The sequence below is a fragment of the Hyaloscypha bicolor genome (genome assembly GCF_002865645.1).
Source record: "Hyaloscypha bicolor E unplaced genomic scaffold K444scaffold_169, whole genome shotgun sequence".
Lineage (NCBI taxonomy): Eukaryota > Fungi > Ascomycota > Leotiomycetes > Helotiales > Hyaloscyphaceae > Hyaloscypha > Hyaloscypha bicolor.
The window spans coordinates 118,632-137,234 of NW_020194671.1; the positions used below are offsets into that span (position 1 = coordinate 118,632).

General features: G+C 31.2%; 3 protein-coding genes across 3 annotated transcripts; 1 reads left to right on the forward strand and 2 right to left on the reverse strand.

Annotated features, from left to right (window-relative positions):
• Window positions 1-1,195: 1,195 nt before the first annotated feature.
• On the forward strand, window positions 1,196-2,429 carry K444DRAFT_668743 (uncharacterized protein; the record flags this gene model as incomplete). The annotated part of the gene is made up of 2 exons (XM_024887442.1): window positions 1,196-1,257; window positions 1,394-2,429. 2 exons carry the CDS (start codon window positions 1,196-1,198, stop codon window positions 2,166-2,168), a joined length of 837 nt encoding a protein of 278 aa, XP_024729526.1. The 3' UTR covers window positions 2,169-2,429.
• K444DRAFT_202644 (ankyrin) lies at window positions 2,274-3,162 on the reverse strand. The gene is made up of 3 exons (XM_024871011.1): window positions 2,601-3,162; window positions 2,438-2,549; window positions 2,274-2,382 (listed from the first exon to the last, which is right to left on the reverse strand). Exons 1-3 carry the CDS (start codon window positions 3,004-3,006, stop codon window positions 2,379-2,381), a joined length of 522 nt encoding a protein of 173 aa, XP_024729527.1. The 5' UTR covers window positions 3,007-3,162; the 3' UTR covers window positions 2,274-2,378.
• Window positions 3,163-3,319: 157 nt separating this feature from the next.
• K444DRAFT_636101 (HET-domain-containing protein) lies at window positions 3,320-5,293 on the reverse strand (the record flags this gene model as incomplete). The annotated part of the gene is made up of 2 exons (XM_024883955.1): window positions 3,320-4,694; window positions 4,773-5,293. The coding sequence occupies 2 exons, from the start codon at window positions 5,291-5,293 to the stop codon at window positions 3,320-3,322; spliced, it is 1,896 nt and encodes a 631-aa protein (XP_024729528.1).
• Between the last annotated feature and the right edge of the window lie 13,310 nt (window positions 5,294-18,603).

The window sequence follows — 18,603 nt, forward strand, 5'->3', positions numbered from 1 at the left end:
GGGCTTCCCTGGACCTCACAGGAGGGACAGAGATTAGTTCTGTACTGAATTTAACACTGTGGTTTCACAATACACTGATTCATTCTATTGTCTTATTGCCTACCAACAAACACCTCACAGTTCTAATAACTAAAATAATAAAAGAATTTATATTATATTTATTTAATAATTATTATAAGATAGTAATATATATAAAAATTATAAAATAAAAAATAATATTTATAATAAATAAATTAATTAAAGCTAGCTAAAAATTTTTTTAACTAAAATATAAGAATTTCAGGATTTAAATATAAAAAGTTTAATTAATTTAGATAATTATATTAGTTCTAATAAAGAAATTAAACTAAAATAATAATATAATATATTTTTTTTATAAATAAACTTAATTTGTTTTATAAACTTATTTATTATAATTTATAATTTATTTTTTTAGTATTATTTCTTTTTAGAACTTGTTTTTTTATTAGATTTATAAAAGTAATTTTTTTTATTTTTAATTATAGCTTATTTAATTTATTATATTATTAATAATATAATTATAATAAAGCTTAATATTTACTTATTAGTAAAAATAATAGTAATTATAAATAAAAGGCCTATTTAAGCTTTTTCTAATATTTATTATACTAAAATATAAAAGTAATTAATAACTAATTTTAGTTATATAATTTTAATTCAAACCGGCTTCTAATAAGTTAGATAGAAGCTAATAATAAATTCTAATATAAAGGCTACTAGTTATGTGAGGGCGGTCTTTCGTTAAAAGCCCCCAAGCGGATTGGCCCGGGCGCTGCTGACTAAGGCGCTATCTGGTGAAAGACCATTTCGGTAAAAGACCACTTCCCCTACCCCCTTTCAACTAGCGTCTACTCGTCTCCTAGTACTCTCTCGTCATGTTTCTCTTTGCGCTCTATAGTATATCAGCGGCAAACATAAAGATGATATACAGTACTTGTACGTCACTAGCGTTTGCCACTTCTGTGTGTAGGCCGATCATGTTTTAGGTGCAATGCTTTGTTATTTGGAAACCTGTTATCGACCGGAGAGCGCTCCGAATATATAACTTGCCAGAAGCACCTTAGCTTAAAGGGAATTGATGTTCACGTACTTCGGTTTGACTTGCCAATATGAGTAAGTCAACGACAGAAAACCCCACACTCTTTATAAGGAAAAATGCCAACTCGTCATTGAAATGGTTCGAATGACTCAACCGGGTTGCAAGGCCGTTGAGATATTAGGTCCCACTCGTAGCCGGTAAGTCTCCGGACCGTAATATTCCCACTGTAACATTGTTACGGTCCCTACCTTATCGCTGTGGCGCTGTGGCTCAACGCGGGGTATGTTAGTAAGCACACACATTAAGACAACTGCTAACTGTCTAATTTTACAGTATTGCTGGGCGGTGGAACATATGTGTCCAGCAATTGAGACATCTCTGCCGCCGCCGCCAATGTCTTCTTCCCAGGCTTACGCCTCTTCGCTGGTTCCTTCGCCTTGGGCCCCAGAAGCCCGCCCTTCCGCTGCTGGCTGCTCTCAACAGCCTTGAAGCTCTTCCTAGGTTTGCTGCGCCTCGGCCGCTGACCCCGACCCCCCCAGCGCCATCGCTTTCGACTTCACCATCGCCATCGTCGTCGTTGTTGGAAGAAGGAGAGGAGAGCACACTGTTGGGAGGCTGGAAATTTGGAGACAGGGAGTTGGAGATAGACATGGGTGGGAGGGATGTCGTTGGCTGTTGCGGAGGAGTGTCTCCTGTCTCATGCGCTCAGCATGACGATGTTCATCGTCATGTTCATCGTCATGCTCGCCTTGAGCCTGGATGGCGTCTCTCCTCCGCCGTACAGCTATATCCACCTCTCCCTGAAGTTCACAGAGAGCTTTCCACGAATTGTACTATGTATCGTTCTTCCCAAGATATACAAAGTCCTCATCCGTACGCTCCAGATGAGCCAATGGCGTTGCCACACTCTCCGGATATCCTATTGGCCCGCCTTCAAGATCGCACGGGAACAGCTTATCATGCTCCCGCACTAAGTCTCTGCCCACGTCATGCAGGTGGGAGGTCGAAGCTCGCCTGGCTATTTTGGTCGATCTTCTCCTCGTCTCCTTGGGATACACCCGACCCTTCTAGCAAACCTGTCCTTTGCTGTTTTGCGGACATGCGATGATGACTCCGTCGCACTTTGATCTTTTCAAGGAACCCTCAAGCCACCACGACATGTCGCCCCGATAAACGTATAGCCGGCATATAGATACATTTCTCCGAGAGGCCCTCTCACGGTCCAATTCGACAAGGAGCTTGAGCACGCAAGGGTCCATTACCAGCTCCAAAACAAGCCTTACCCAAACTGCTGAAAACTCAAACCAGAGGATATTTTCTACCTTCACAGCAATCAGAAAATAGGACACAGAAATATCAATGAATGCACATAGTTACTGTGATAACAATCTCATTGCTTCTGAATACGCACTGTGAGGATGAAGCATCTCCGGTGTAAGGTCGTATTCGGTCTTAGCGTCTCTTTTGGCTCCCTTCTCGACCAAGTAGTCTATCATTTCTGTGATGCCATTTTTGTATGCAAAGTGAAGCGCAGTCATACCTTCGCAATCTCGAGCAGCTATATCAGCTCGTCTCTCCAGGAGAAGCCTTAGAATGTCTGGAGAATAGCGCTGTGCCGCGAGGTGGAGCGCTGCCCGCCCCTTTAAATCACTGATGGATATGTCGACTCCATGGTCAAGCAGCTCCTTGACCACCTCTTCGTGTCCAAATAGAACCGCCAAATGTAAAAGTGCCCTGCCGTAGAAGTCTTGCGCCGTACAACACGTATCCCTTTCCAAAAGCTCCTTGACCTTTAGAATATCTCCCGTTGAAGCAGCCTCTGAGAGGACCATCACATCATTTAATGAAGTAAGCCGGATTCTGCAAGTGGGGCAACAGTCATCGAGAACGGACTTAGATAGGCAGTATTCGTGCAACCAGTGATTGCAACAGCGCAGTCGAACCATCCCGTCCCCGATCTACCAATCATCGAAGCAGAAGGAACAGTGTTCCTCAGTATTATCGGCATCCGCAGTCTTTCTAATGAGGTACGTGTCGGACAACCGGTCGTAATTATCATCATGTGGGTTAGGCACATTCTGATCAGCGATGTTGATATTCGTTTGCATCGTACGGGGAGAAAAATCACCTTATGAAGTAGGAGGGAGGTATTACGAAAAGCATTCGGACATGGTCAAATTCCGCGAGGGAGACCCCAACTGCCGAGTCGTTTTCGGAAAGTTGAGGGAGATAGCTATCAACGGAGAAGAGTCACCTCCCTCAGTAAAGGTCAATGTTCTGCCAAGTGTACATGTCCTTGGCGGCCTCACCGTACATAGTCGTAGGAAAATGGGCATCCCCTACTATCCAATACCCTCCCGCTGGCCGTCGTCGAAGGATGACAGGGACCGAACACCCCACCAGCAAAGCCACCGAGTCTCCCGTGGAGGCGTTCTCTGGAACCCATCCCACTAGAAATTCGAAATTCGTAACACTATTCCGATCGGCACACGTAGTTCCCAGGCGCCTGCCCTGGCTGAGAATTGCGTATACATACTCCAAGACCCTATTATCCATCTTTCTAGCATCCTCGGTGATCAGCCATCCGTAACGTATAGGCTTCGAATGACGGAGCAGATCACAAAATCTGGCGCCGCCAATCGCGAGTTGCCCGTTTGTTGCCAACCATTGACGAATTTCATCCACCTTCCTACCGTACGCGACTCCAGAAGTACGCGCGACGAATAAATCGAAATACGACAGGTGTGCGAAGTGCAATTCTCGAAAATTCAGTCCACTACCGTAAGCTCCCACCGACGGCGAAGAGGAAATAAATCCCACAAGGAGCCAAAATAGTAAGGAATTGACCATAGGGGTGAAGGCGCCCTTAGCTCGATTCCGTTCCCACAACTCTTTTATATGCTCCTCTAAGACTAGTAAAGGGGGCGTCATAGAATTACGAGGCTGTTCCATCAAACACGGCTTGGAAGAGAAGAGAGGCATCGGAAATATAGGTGTTGTCGCCTCCCCAAATACAGTACTGATGTATGCTATTCTATCGAACACAATCCCTCTGGTTGTAAGAACCTGGTCAACGATACGATATCTTGGCGTGGACCCAGAAGTGGCCTTCCAAACGGCGATAGTACTTTCGGAATTCCTCTCATCCAAGAAGAGATCCCGGCGGAGGATGTATCGGTCCTTGCGATCGTCAGCCCAAGTGGCTGCATGGAACCAATCCGGTACCCAAGATGGTTTTGCCTCCTTGTCAGGCCCTTCATTAGGTCTCTCATTGACAGACGCAACTGAGCCCACAGTCGCTGCCGCTGAAGCCTCCTTCCTGGCGAACAATACCGGAAAGTCGAGAGAGTTCATTAGCTTGATAGTTGTAAGGGTCATCTCGCGACTAATGACATACGTAGACTGTGCATACGCAGGGGAAGGTAGTAAGGTGTTCGCATCATAAGCTAGACCAAGGAATGCGAATACCTTATCGTGGATATCTGAGCTGCGACTTGAGCACATCCGAGATAGAATGTCGATGAGCTTGACAGGCTCGGCACTCAGGGTTTGCACTCGCAACGTGTGAAGTTGGCCTATATAGTCGCACGGATACTTCTCGAGAAAAGCGTAAGCAGATGGGCATCCAGCCATTCTAAATAATCCATAGTCAGTTCGCTATGGCATGTACCTTTCGCTGCTTTTCAGCCGAGAGAGCTGAATGAGCACGTACCTCTTGCATGCTTCAACGGCGTCATTAACGCTTCCTAGAGTTATCCGACCAACGTCGCCGCACAGAATCTTGAGCTCCGCCGCCACGGCCATTTCTTGGACTACCCAAGCCCGCGTCCAGTATGGCTGGTGGAAGAGCGAGGCTAGGTCCAACCAGTTGACGCAGTCCACCACTCTTTGCGGGACAGCGTCATTGTCCTCGAGAGCGATAAAGGCGGTCGAAAGTCGCTTAACACTCGCTACAGAAGCTTCCCAGCCGCTCCAATCCACCAACCACGACAAAACACACTTTGCTCGGCAGTAAATCGCACGCATCTGACGGATCTGGAGACTCCTCTCCACCACGTCCGCCTGATTAATGCAGAGAGCGTCCGCCCAGACAGACAATGAACCCTCCCTTCGGAGGCGGCGTAATGCTGTCTCGAGGCTAGTAGTCACAGATACTTTCGAGTCCGATACGATGATCTCCACCCTGTTGCTGGGGTCGCCCCAGCAGTACGAGAGCGCCACGTAGGATGGCATCGTGCCAAGTGAGACGTGCTCAAGTGTGCATTGCACCAGGTCTTCTTGGTTTGTGCTTGATGTCGGGGGGGCAATCTTGAGGATGCGGATCTCGTTCTGGACAATATCGAGAGGCCGGTACTCAAAGCCGCATGTGGTGCTGCTGCTTGGAAATTCCATTGATTGCTGTCAAATGCCTGAAAAGCGGGCACGTAAGCGAGGCGGTTTTGAAAAACACACGTTAGTGAGAAGCTCCCTTACCAAAATCATATAGTTAATAACTCGATATCAAATAACGGGCGAATAGCTATAAGTTAGGTACCGAAATAATTACGTATTGCCAGGTTTTTAAAAGCTTATAGCTATATATTATATATTAGTTATATAGCAGATTAATTGTAATTTTATAATAAAAGTATATGTATTAAGAGCCGAAAAAGCATAATATACGTAATATCAGTAATAATTTAATAAATAACAGGTAAATAGCTATAAGTTAGGTACCGAAATAATTATATATTACCAGGTTTTTAAAAGGTTATAGCTATATATTATATATTGGTTATATAGCAGATTAATTGCAATTTTATAGTAAGAGTATATATATTAAGAGCCGAAAAAGTATAATATATATAATATTAGTAATAACTTAATAAATAACGGGCAAATAGCTATAAGTTAGGTACTAAAATAATTATATATTACTAGGTTTTTAAAAGATTATAGCTATATATTATATATTAGTTATATAATAGATTAATTACAATTTTATAGTAAGAGTATATATATTAAGAGCCAAAAAAATATAATATATATAATATATATATCTTAATAAAACTAATATTATATTATTAATAACTTTCTTTATATTAGTTTAAGGCCCTAAAAGGCTATAAATTAAATACTAAATTAATTATATATATTATAATAGAAAATATATATTTTAGGATCTAATATATTATAATATATATAATAAATTTATTACTAAGAGTTTGGAACTTGCTTAGAGATTAAGGCTAGAAGTATTTCCTAAATCTAAACCCCTTTTACTTTTAGTATAATTAATAATAATTTTTTTAGATATTACTTCTAAATAAGCTAATTCTTTAATAGTCTTTTATTCCCGAATCCTTAGTAAATTATTACCGGATTTTAATCTTTTATTTCTGAATCTAATTTTCTAAAAATATCTTACCTAAAGAAAAGTAAAGAAGAAAAGAAAGAAATAAGGTATAAAAGTAATATAACTAGATAAGTATACTAGTAAGAAAAGTATTAATAAGTTCCAGATCCTAATTTAATAGGTTATTATTTACTTACTTATATTTCCTTAAGCTTCTTCTATTTACTATAGATTTAATAACTAATATATGCCTTTTCCTAGCTTCTTTAAATACTATTTAATAATCTTCTCCTTAATAATTTTCTTTTTAATAACTTTCTCCTTAATAACCTCTTTCTCTTTTATAACCTTTTTCCTTAGATATACCGACCTCTTTAATTCTAATTATATAGTAGCCTGATTCTTTATATATATTACCTTCTTACTATATCCAAGAATATTTAAATACTATAAGTACTTTAAGTATAGAGCTATTTAGCTTCCAAATACTATTAATTCAATCTCGAAATATATAAGAATTATTAACTAGATATTAAAGATCTATACCTAATTCTATAGGACTTTTATTATAGAATATAGGCCTGCCTTATATAATATAAAAGCCTGCTATTCGCAAATCTACTAGAATTTAAAAGTAAAGTATCGAGTTATTACTAACTAAATAAGAAATTACTATTTGTTTATTTATAAGAATCCGAGAATAAAATATTAAATAATAATTACCTAATAGTAGATATTATAGAGAGACTTAAGAGATCCCTAGTAAGATTTAAAAGACTCTTTACTTAAGCCTAAGTATTATAAGTACTATTTTATTTTATAATTCTTCCGAAAATATAATAGCTTTCTAACTAATTACTATTAAATTAATAACTATATTCCTATAAATCTATTATAAATACAAATCTCCTAGATACTTATAATCGAGAAATAAAGAATAGATATATATATATTTTATAAAGCCTATTATATAAATGAGCTATAAATTTAATAAGGCCTATAGGATTAGGTATTTATAATATATAAATAATAAGGAATTAGAATCTATTAGTTAATCTTAAGGAAGTTAATAATTTATTTTTTAAATATTAACTATTTACTAGGGTACTAATCTAGAACCTCCAAATTTATAAAACCGGAATAAGAATCCTTTACTAAGTTATAATCTCTTATTATATAGTATAATCCCAGATAATAGTAATTATAGTATTAATAATTTCAATAATAGTTCCCCAGAATATAATAGTAAAACGGAGTCTAATAGCTAGAAGCTATATAGCGAATTATAGACAAATATTTCCTTTTTTATAAATAGTAACTAGCCTAGTCTCGGGTATTTCTTAAACTAACTATTCCCGAGTAGTAATAATAATAATAGTAATAATTCCGACTTTATTTCCGAAAAGACCCCTAATATGCCTTATCTAGATAATAATAATAGTATTAATAAGAATAATAATAATACCGAGAATAACTAAATTATTAATAATAAGGATACTGAAACTAAGGATAAGGGTAAGAGTAATAGTAAGGATAAGGCGAAATTAGAAGCTCAATTATAAGCCGAGATTACTGGACTTAATAGGCTACTAATTAACTATATTTCGGAGCTAGCTTGTTATTTATTTGATTTCTAAAAATATATAAATAAATAATATACTAAGTCTAATAATAGATAAGATTTCTTTTATTTTACTAAATAATATATTATACTTCTATAATACTATAATTTCCTTTCGAATTATAGTCTTAATAAATAAAATAGCAAACTATTATATCTAGAGTAAATAATAAACTAGTAAGAATATATAGTAGTTAGGGATATTAACTAGTAAGCCATATTTACTAGTCTTATTATAAATAATAATAATAACTATTTACCTAATAGCCAGGTTATAAATAATAATAATAATAATTCAGATAATAGTATTCTTTATAAGCTTAACTTTAATATATTATAGGTGAATTATAACGAAAACAATACTAAACCAGTAGCTAATATTCTAGATTATTACTCGTATTTATATATACTTTACTCTTAGATAAACTACTATAAAGGTTTAAGATAATATAATATTAATAGCTTTTATAGGTATACTAATTGCCTTTCTTTTACCTAATAAGGAATTCAAATTAACTTATATCTTTGTTTTTAATAAAATATCTCTATTTCCATATATTTATATATAAATATTACTAATTCTATAATGAATCCTGACTAGTCCAAGGTCCAGAAAGTAGCCTTTTATAAGGTGCCTTACTATTACTTTAGTTATATAATTAGTTATAAGAATATTTATATTTATATTTTCTTTCCTTTTATATAGGATTCTATAAAAAAGACTATATTTCCTAGATATAATAGTAATACTTTATTTTCTATTCTCTAATATTAGTTTAATAAGATTCTTTTACTAGCTATATTTTATAATATTTTACTAATAAATTACTAGTATATCTCTTTTAATTAGAAGTATACTAAACTTAAAACCAAGGTATACTAATAAGAGAATATTAGTTCTATATATAATAATAATATTCAAGCTAAGGTAATACTTCTTTATTATATGGTTTAAGGTTATATACTATAAGTAATTTAGTATAATATTATTTAGTAACTTTCCCTTTATAGTAATAAGCTATATTATAATACTTGTATTTACTTTTTAAATAAGAATATTAAACTCAACTTTAAGGCTAATACCTTATTAGAAATATAGGATATTTTTATTTCTATATTATCTCTAGTCCTTAACTTTTCAAAACTAGATCGGTCCCGAATCTATACTAATTTAGTAAAAGAAACTATTTTAATCTAATTTGTATTATTTAAGTAACTACTTAATACTAATAGATATATCCCGACTATATACCTTTTTTATACCTGCTATCTCAAGGCCTTTACTAAATGGGCTAACTTAGGTAAATATAGAAAGTCTATAAAGCCTATCTTTTATATAACTATTATATTCCGAGATATTACTAATATAATACTAGTAATCTCCTAATATTACTATAAGTATTATTAAGGCTAGATATATTTATAGGTATATAATAGCTTTAAGGAAATATATAATATAGTAAATTATAAGTCTTTAACTAGTAAGTTCTTAGAGGAACTAGTTCGGAATCTAAATATTAATAAGATAATTTAGATATATAATAAGAATACTATAAAAACTCTTAAAAAGATATAAAATATCTATTTTATAAGATATTTTCACCTATTTTATATATTTATATTTATTATATATTATTTCTTTAATATTTATAAAAAGTATTATTTTTCTTTTACTTTTATTAATAAGTTAAAAGCTTATTTAAAAGAAGCTAGTAATTAGGGCTCGAATTACTAGCTAACTACTACTAATTACTAATTTTTTTGGAAGTTACTAACTAAATATTAAATTAACTTTACTTCTCTAAATATTCTTAAATATTTAATAGCCTTTAAATAAATATCTATTATAAATCTAGTACTTAGTATACCTTATAAATAATATAAAGTTTTAATTATACTTCTTATAGTATTGCCTTTTACTTTTAATATAGGACTAGTTTTTATAAGTCCAAAATTATTTTAATATCTCTAGAAAATAATATTTTAATATTCGAGAAAGGCTCTTTTCGAAATAAGTATTTAAAAAGGTAATTCTATTTATAGATATAATTAGTACCTTAACTGAATTAATTAGGATTATTTAGCTTTTTATAACTAATTCTCTAATAAAATTATATATACTAGTAATATAATTCGAAATAAATATTATAAGAATTAGAAAGAGGTTATTATATCTAAAGAAAACCTAGTATATATTAAGGTAATAGATTACTAGCTAAAGCTTTATAAGAATAACTCTTAATACTTATAATATATCTAGTTATATTTTCTTATTATAATTATATGAATTTATTAGATAAATATATTCTTTATTATTAAGGATATAGTTAAACTAGAGTTTAAGGAAAAGATAAATAGAGAAGAAATTACGTTTTATTAGGTATTTTTTTAGAAGTATTTTATTAATAATTAGAAGTAGTCTATTTTAATAATAAATATATAATAAACTAAAACCAAATATATTTAAGATTTCCTAGAATATATATAGGGCTTTAGGGAAATGAATTATAAAGGCTAGAAAGATCGGGTATTTCGTATCCTAAGCTTTTATATTTATTAGATTACGAAATATTATATTAGTAGAATTAAATAGTAAAAGTTTTATATACTAATTAGTAAATACTTTATAATAATTTATTAGCTATTCTCTCGCCTAACTATAACTAAGTTTATTTAGTATAATAGTAATTATATATCTTTTTAAATATAGGTTTATTATTATTACCTGGCCTAATTATAAATAAAACAAGATATAGTTCTTAGTATTAATTTCTTATTACTAATTATAATTAACTTCTTCTTATAATATTAGCCTGCCTATAATTAGTTATTAAAGTATTTTATATCTTAAACTAATACTTTTATAATAGAGTAATATTATAAATAGTAATAATTTAAAATAGATTTTAGAAAAGAGAATAATTATAAGTATAATAAGAAACGGGATATTTTTAATTATAAGTCTTTTAATAATAATAATAAAACCCTTCTCGAATTATTAAGGAAATACTAGTATATACTAGACTAGGAGTTTATAATACTAGAAGATATAAAGTATTATATATTATCTCAGATACCTATAAAATATATAGCTATTCTTATCCTATTTAATATTAATTTAGTAGCGATTTCGGTAGCTCTAGACCTCTTATACCGGATATAGTAATAGGTTAAGTATCTAGATAAAATCTAATAATTTAATAGAAAAATATTAGTAATTCGCTAGTATTTTAAAGCTATTTTACTTACTAAATACTTTATAGAATCCAATATTTAATATTATATTTTATATTAATTTATTTTATTTATTATAATAATAAAATATAAACTTAATATAATTTATTAATTCTTTATTTAATTATTAGAATAGCTTTAAAAAAGCCTATTTATATATTTATAGTAATATATATAAACTAGTTATTTTTTTAGTAAACCCTATTTAGTAATATATTACTAGTTCTTAGTAGCCTATTTACTATCTCTTATATAAGGCCCCTTTTTCGGTAAAAGGTAAGAATGCTAGTATACTAATTAGTATATATACTACTAACTAATATACTTTCTAGTAAAAGGGATTTCGGTAAAAGGGTACCTTTCCTACTACTCCCCACCCCCCTTTAAATAAGCATTCTCTTGTCTCGAAGTATGTACTCGTTATATTCTCGTATAATCCGATTTATAGGGTTACTATCTGCTATATCTATAAGTCCTGCGTTATTCCAGGGGCATATAGTCAAGAGCGGTACCTGCGAGCGCAGCTATACCGACTTTTGGGAGACGAGCTCAAGGCGACTGCATAGCTTCTCAGTAGCTATAACCTGAGGAGTATAGCCGAGCTTAGAGAGTATAAGCCCCGGCCCGAAAACAGGTACCAGATAATTAAGTACCTGGTTAGCTATAATAGTATCTACTATCTATAGCTATAGTATAGCTATAGTACCTGCTATCTCCCCAAGATAAAGGAGTACTAGGCTGCTTGCTATAAGACCGAAGCAAGGTCTTATAAGAGTAGTTAGTTATAGAAAGAGTATAAGCTATAGATATATTTTACTATAAAGGGCCGGATTAATTATTTTATAGTAGTAGATAGGGAGAAAGGCAGGGAAATAGCTAGAGGCTCTATATTATTAACTAAGCCAGAGAAAGAACTATTTAAGTAATTAGAGAAGGATTATAAAAATATAAAATATAATCTTGAGAAGCAAGTAACTATAATCTAGAATATTAGAGATTTAAGGTCAGAAAAAGTACTATGGCTATATAATATAATAAGTTTTTTATATTACCTAACTATACTAAAGAATAAGGAAATCTAGAGCTTATATAAGCTACTATTAAAGAAAGAGCTTAATACGGATAGTAAGGATACTAAGGATTCTATTCCTTATATAAGGCCCTTTTTTTAGTAAAAGATAAGAATGCCTATATACTAATTAGTATATATACTACTAACTAATATACTTTCTAGTAAAAGGGATTTCGGTAAAGGGATACCTTCCCTACTACCTTTTAATAAGTATTCCCTTGTCTCGAAGTGCGTTCTCGTTATATTATTATATAATCTAGCTTATAGAGTTACTATTTATTATACCTGCAAGTTCAATATTATTCTAGAGGCATATAGTTAAGAGTAGTACCTGTAAGTATAGCTATACTAACTCTTGGGAGACGAGCTTAAGGCGACTATAAAGCTTCTTAATAGCTATAACTTGAGGGATATAGCCGAGCTAAGAGAATATAAGCCCTGGCCTAAAGACAAGTACCAGATAACTAAACACCTAGTTAGCTATAATAATATTTACTATTTATAGCTATAGTATAGCTATAATACCTGCTTATAGGACTGGGTCTTATATATTAAAACAAGAAATTACTTTGTAAAACTCTATTACCTAGTATAGGCTAAGTAAGAACTAACTATAATTAAATAGTAGTTATTAAAAGGCCCAATAATATAATAGTAGTATATAGAGTTAGTAAATTCTATAGCCTAGATTTGATTTCTAGTTAGGCTCCTGATTTGCTTCTTAATAAATACTCCTATAGCATTTAGTAATAAGTAGATCTATTTTTTTTAGTCTTGTTTTTTGAGTAAGAGATATTATATAGGGATGCTAGTCTAGCTTCAAGAAGTATATAAAGCCCTCCTTACCCGCCCTTTGCCTTTCCTTTTCTTCTTTCCTTCTCTTCTCCTACTCTCTTCTCCTCTGGCCGCTTCTTCTTCTTTTCTCCTTGCTCCCTCCTAATTAAATAAGCAAGAAGTAGAGATAATATAAAAACTAGAATAGTAAAAGAATTAGTAGCCAGTTATACTCTAGGGTTTTACTCCCTAAGCTTTCCTATACAGGTCGTTTTATTAGGTACCTATCCCGAAAAGAAATCACTCACATTACCTGCCGGGGCTTTAAATCTATAGTTAGCTTACTAGTATAGTATACTCGAGACTATTCGTAGACCGACCGCCCTGCTCCCTTCTTCCGGAAGGCTATTAATACCCGAAATAGTAATAAGGAGGCCGGAGCTTCCGTTATATTATAGCTAAGGGGTCGCCATAATAGTAAGGATATATATAGTTAGTTCTAACTATATTATAAAGGCTTAGTATTAGGCTTTTAGTAAATTAAAAAAGCTTATTTTAATATATATAACCTAGAGCCAAAGTAAATGCAGTCACGTGCTCGCTTAAGTCACGTGACTGCATTTACTCGAGGCATTCTAGTAAAATCCACTAGCTAATTTAATTATAAGTACTATAAGCTAGTAGGATATATAGCCTAGCTTAAATTAACCTAGCCTTTTTAAAGAAAGAAATTATATAATTATATATTACTTAAGCCTTTTCTTACTTAAAAGTAAGAAATTAGTTTCTAGATTCTATTATATAATATAAACTAAATAAATATATTATATACTTTTCTATAATATCTTGAATTTATTTCTTTATAAAACTCTTATCCTAATATTATTTAGTGTTCTATTATATAGTAATAGAGTTTTTTTATATAGGCTAATATAAGTAAAGTAATCTATACTACTACTATCTCTATTACTATATAATAGAGAACTTTTAAATTTTTGCAGGGGTTAAAAAGTACCTGATTTCGGTACTATAAATATATTAGAATATAATAAACTATTACTACTACTATTACTACTAGTATATATACTATATATTGTATTAAATATTATATTTAGTAGGTACTATACTCTAGCTATAGGTGCAATTATATAGTACTAGCCGAGTCTATATTAAGAGATATATACCTGAAATATAAAGGTAAAATTATATAAGTATATAAATAATTAATATATAATAGTACTACTGGCACTAATTTAATTACTGCTAGTACTTGTTTATATTACTAGTAATAGTAGAAGAAGTATAGAAAAGTCTTTAAATTTCACTTTTACTATTTCTAAAGTAAGGCTTACTAGTAGTAATAACTAGAGTATCTCCTAATACTACTAATGCCTCCCAAAACCCGAAAACCCAACTTATAAGTGCTTTCTAAACTGCCTAAATTACCTAAACTATTACCTAAACCATTTCCTAGAAAAAAGGCTAATCCGAAAAAAAAACCTCTAAAGAAAACTCACTAATACTAGTACTAGTACCACTTGCTTATAGGTACTAATATATAAGCAAGTACAAGTCCCGGTTAATTACTAAGCAAAGTTATACTATATCTATATTTTGGTATAGACTACAGAAATTAATATCTTAGAAGTTAGTAATAGTAGTATTAGGTATAGTAATACTGTTTCTAATAAGATTGCGGTTAGTAATATAATAAAAGATATGGCTGCAGTAATTGAAACCAGTAGTAATAGTATTAGGAGAATTACTAATAGTATTATATCATATACTAATAATAATCCTATTATTAGTAATAGGGTTAGGAATAGGCATATAGTATATTCTACTATTATATTAAGTACTACCGCTACTATTGCAATAACTATAAGAGCTATTACTATAAATACTATAAGAGCTACTACCGCCGCAAGTACTATAAGAGCTACTGGATAAGGCACTGCCATATAAATAAGGCTCTCGAGATAATATTAGTAGTAAATTATTCTCTTTCTTATTATTATTATTACTATAACTTTTATTATTAGAGTTAAAACTCATGGGTTTATTACTATTATTATTACTAGAACTAGAGCTTAATTTGATTGGTTCTTTATAAGTACTACTAGCAGGGGAAAATCCAGATCTAGTAGTAGTAGAAGTAATAGGATAATAGGGAGGGGGGCTAGAGGAACTAGTAGAATAGTTACCGTATTAGTAGTACTAGTAGCGGAAGGGATAAGGACTACTAGTAGCAGGTTTACTATTAGTAATACGGGATATAAAGTAAATATAGTATCTATAGCTAGCGGGGTAAGTAGTCTAGCTAATAGAGGCAGAGGCAGGGCGAGAAGATCTAGTAGTAGTAAATGGGCCAGATCTAGAAGTGGCAGATATACTAGATCCGGAAGTAGTAAAGGGGCCAGATCCGGAAGTAATAGAGGGAATAGCAGGGGCTGGCTAGAAGACTCGCAGATTGCCAGAAATATACTCTGGGAAGAAAATATTATAATACTAGTTTTACTAAGTATAAGTAGTAGAGCGAATATTAGTAATACTATTAAGGAGGTAGTTATGAGCTATATTAACTTGACCTATACTAGGAAAGGCAGTAGTAGTAGCAGGAAAGCGGATAAGTATAGCTTTATATTAATACTTAGTAATATACTTCTTTGCCTTTTTAATATTATTAGTAGTAATTATATTACTACTAGTAAGATTAAGGCTAAGAGTAGTAAGGCAATTAAAATCTGGCGGTAATAGAATAGGCTTAGGGGCGAAATCTATTAGTATAAGTAGTTAAATAAAGCTACTAAGATTATTAGGGTTTAATATAATAAAGAAATAGTAATAGCTACTTAATTTAATATACTAGTAAGTAGTAATATTAGCGGCAAATACTTAATTAAAAGTAAGTAGTAATAGAAAGGAAATATAATAAGTAATCCAAATAAAATATACTAATATAAATATAAGTAGTAATAGGAAGGAAATATAAAATATAATAAATAATCTAACTAAAATATAATAATACAAATGCGAGTAGTAATAGGATAGAGATATAATAACTTAAAGGCAAATAGTAAAGTAGTAATAGAAAGGAAATACAATAATCTAAAGGAAAGATAATAATATAAAAGTAAGAAGTAATATAAAGGAGATATAATAATCTAAAAATAATATAATAATTTGAATATAAGTAGTAGTAGAAAGGAAATAAGAAGTAAAAAAAGTAACTTATATATATATAAGGAATACAAAAGCAGTAGTAATAATAGAAGCAAAAGAAGTTATAATTATAAAGGTTAAAGAAGTAGTAATAGCAAGAGTAAAAGAAAGAGTCGAGGTTATCTTATAGAAAGGAATATTAGTAGTAGAAGTAGGATATATAAGAGAGTAATAAAGGCTTTAGTAAATATATAAGAAATCTAGGAAGTGAATTAAATCCAAGAAATAAATTAGGCAAGAAAAGGTAAAGTAGTAGTAGTAAAAGTAGTAAATATATTATTATTAGATATTAACTAATTATAGTAGTAGTAAGAGTAGTAAATATATTATTAGGTACTAACTAATTATAGTAGTAGTAATACTAGTATTATAAAATTAAATTAGTTTAAAATATACTAGAATTTAACTTATTTAAATAAAATTAAAATACCAAACTAACTAGTATAATTACTACTTCTATTACCTAAAGTACTAAAGCTATAGCTTATATTAAATAATAAGTACTATATATTTATTTATTATAATACTAGCTATTAGTAAGTACTTAGTCCAGGAGTAGTAAGCCGCTATTTGCGTAATAAGTACTAGGTAAAAAGGGAGCTTTAAAAGCAAGTTAAGAAATATATTAAGTAGTAGTAATAGCCATATAACTATTAAAGCATACTACTACTACTAGCTAGATCTGCTTTATAACTAGTTCTCCTAGTTATTAATAGATACTAGTATTAAGACTATAACTTTTTAACTCGAAATCGGAAAGCCATATATAAATATATAAATAAAAAATATAATAAGAAATATATAAAGAATATAGAGATCTTTAATCTTATATAACTCTAAATATAAGTAGGAGAGAAAAGGGTATAATATTGGGTTATAGATAAGAATAAAGAAATTAGATATATATTCCCTAATCTCGTAATATATAGTAAGTAATAGAGACGAAAGTAGTAGTAGTAGTAGTAGTAGTGGTAGTAATATAGGTAAAAACAAGGAAATCAAGAAAGAAGTTATAGAATAAAGTAAGGAAGTCAAAAAATAATAACTAGTTTTAAACCAAAAGCTAATAGTAATAGAACTTGACCCATAATTATAATATACGGATTGGAATACTAGTCTCTTATAGTCCAAATATAGTCTTACTACTACTACCAAATTTATAAAACTACCTGACTTAAAAGAGTAATAGTTAGTTCAGGTATTAGGATTATAGAACCGGATTCTCGACTATTATCTTAGTATACTCTAGGCCATTAATTATAAGGACATTCTCAAGTAATAGGTATTACCAAAAAATGAAGCTATAAGCCAGAACCTATTTAAGAGGCCAAATAACTAGATACTAGTTAGGTATAACTAGTAATAGTAGTTATTCTTATACTATATAATACGAATATTACCCGAGGATAGTTGGGAGAATAAGACTAAGATAGGAATAAGATATACTAAGAAGTAATAGTAATATATAGACGATCTATATGATTTACTTAAAGAGAGAGAAAAGTAAGGAGTAATAGTAATAGTAGTAGTAGTAATAGTAGTAGTAGATAATACCGATCCAGAACTTAATATAGCTATTATAGGCTTAATTATAAGTATTATAATATAAGATATAAGTCGGGTCCTATTATATAAATTACTATTAATATATTTCTTAGTTATATATAGTATTAACCTATTAATAAAGGCATTCCGGCTAGTATTTAATTATATACTAATTCTTATATAAGTTCTTTAGATAATATAACTACTATTACTTGAAGTTATACTACTATTATAAATATAGCTAGAGCTTAGATTATATAGCTATATAGAGGTTAAGTTAGTATAAGTACGAGTAGTAGAGATCTATTAGTAGTATTTATATAAAGGGTTATTCTCGCTAGTATTAAGTATTCTAACTTAACTTACTTATAAAAAGGCCATTAATAAGCTTTATTACTTTCTATTAAATATCTTTTGGTCCGATAACTACCAGACTATATATTATTAGAATATAGGAGTAGTAATAGTAAAGATTTGAACTATATAGCAAGAAATAACCCGGGAATTAGAAGAGATCTTATTTAAGCTACTCTTTTACTAGTATATACCAGATATACTACTACTACTAGTAATTAACCATATGGGTTTAGTATAAAACTCTTAACGGGACAATCTTAGCTTTATTAACTATCCCGAGAACCAGGAGTTAGGGTTAGGGTTAGGGTTAGGGTTAGGGTTAGGGTTAGGGTTAGGGTTAGGGTTAGGGTTAGGGTTAGGGTTAGGGTTAGGGTTAGGGTTAG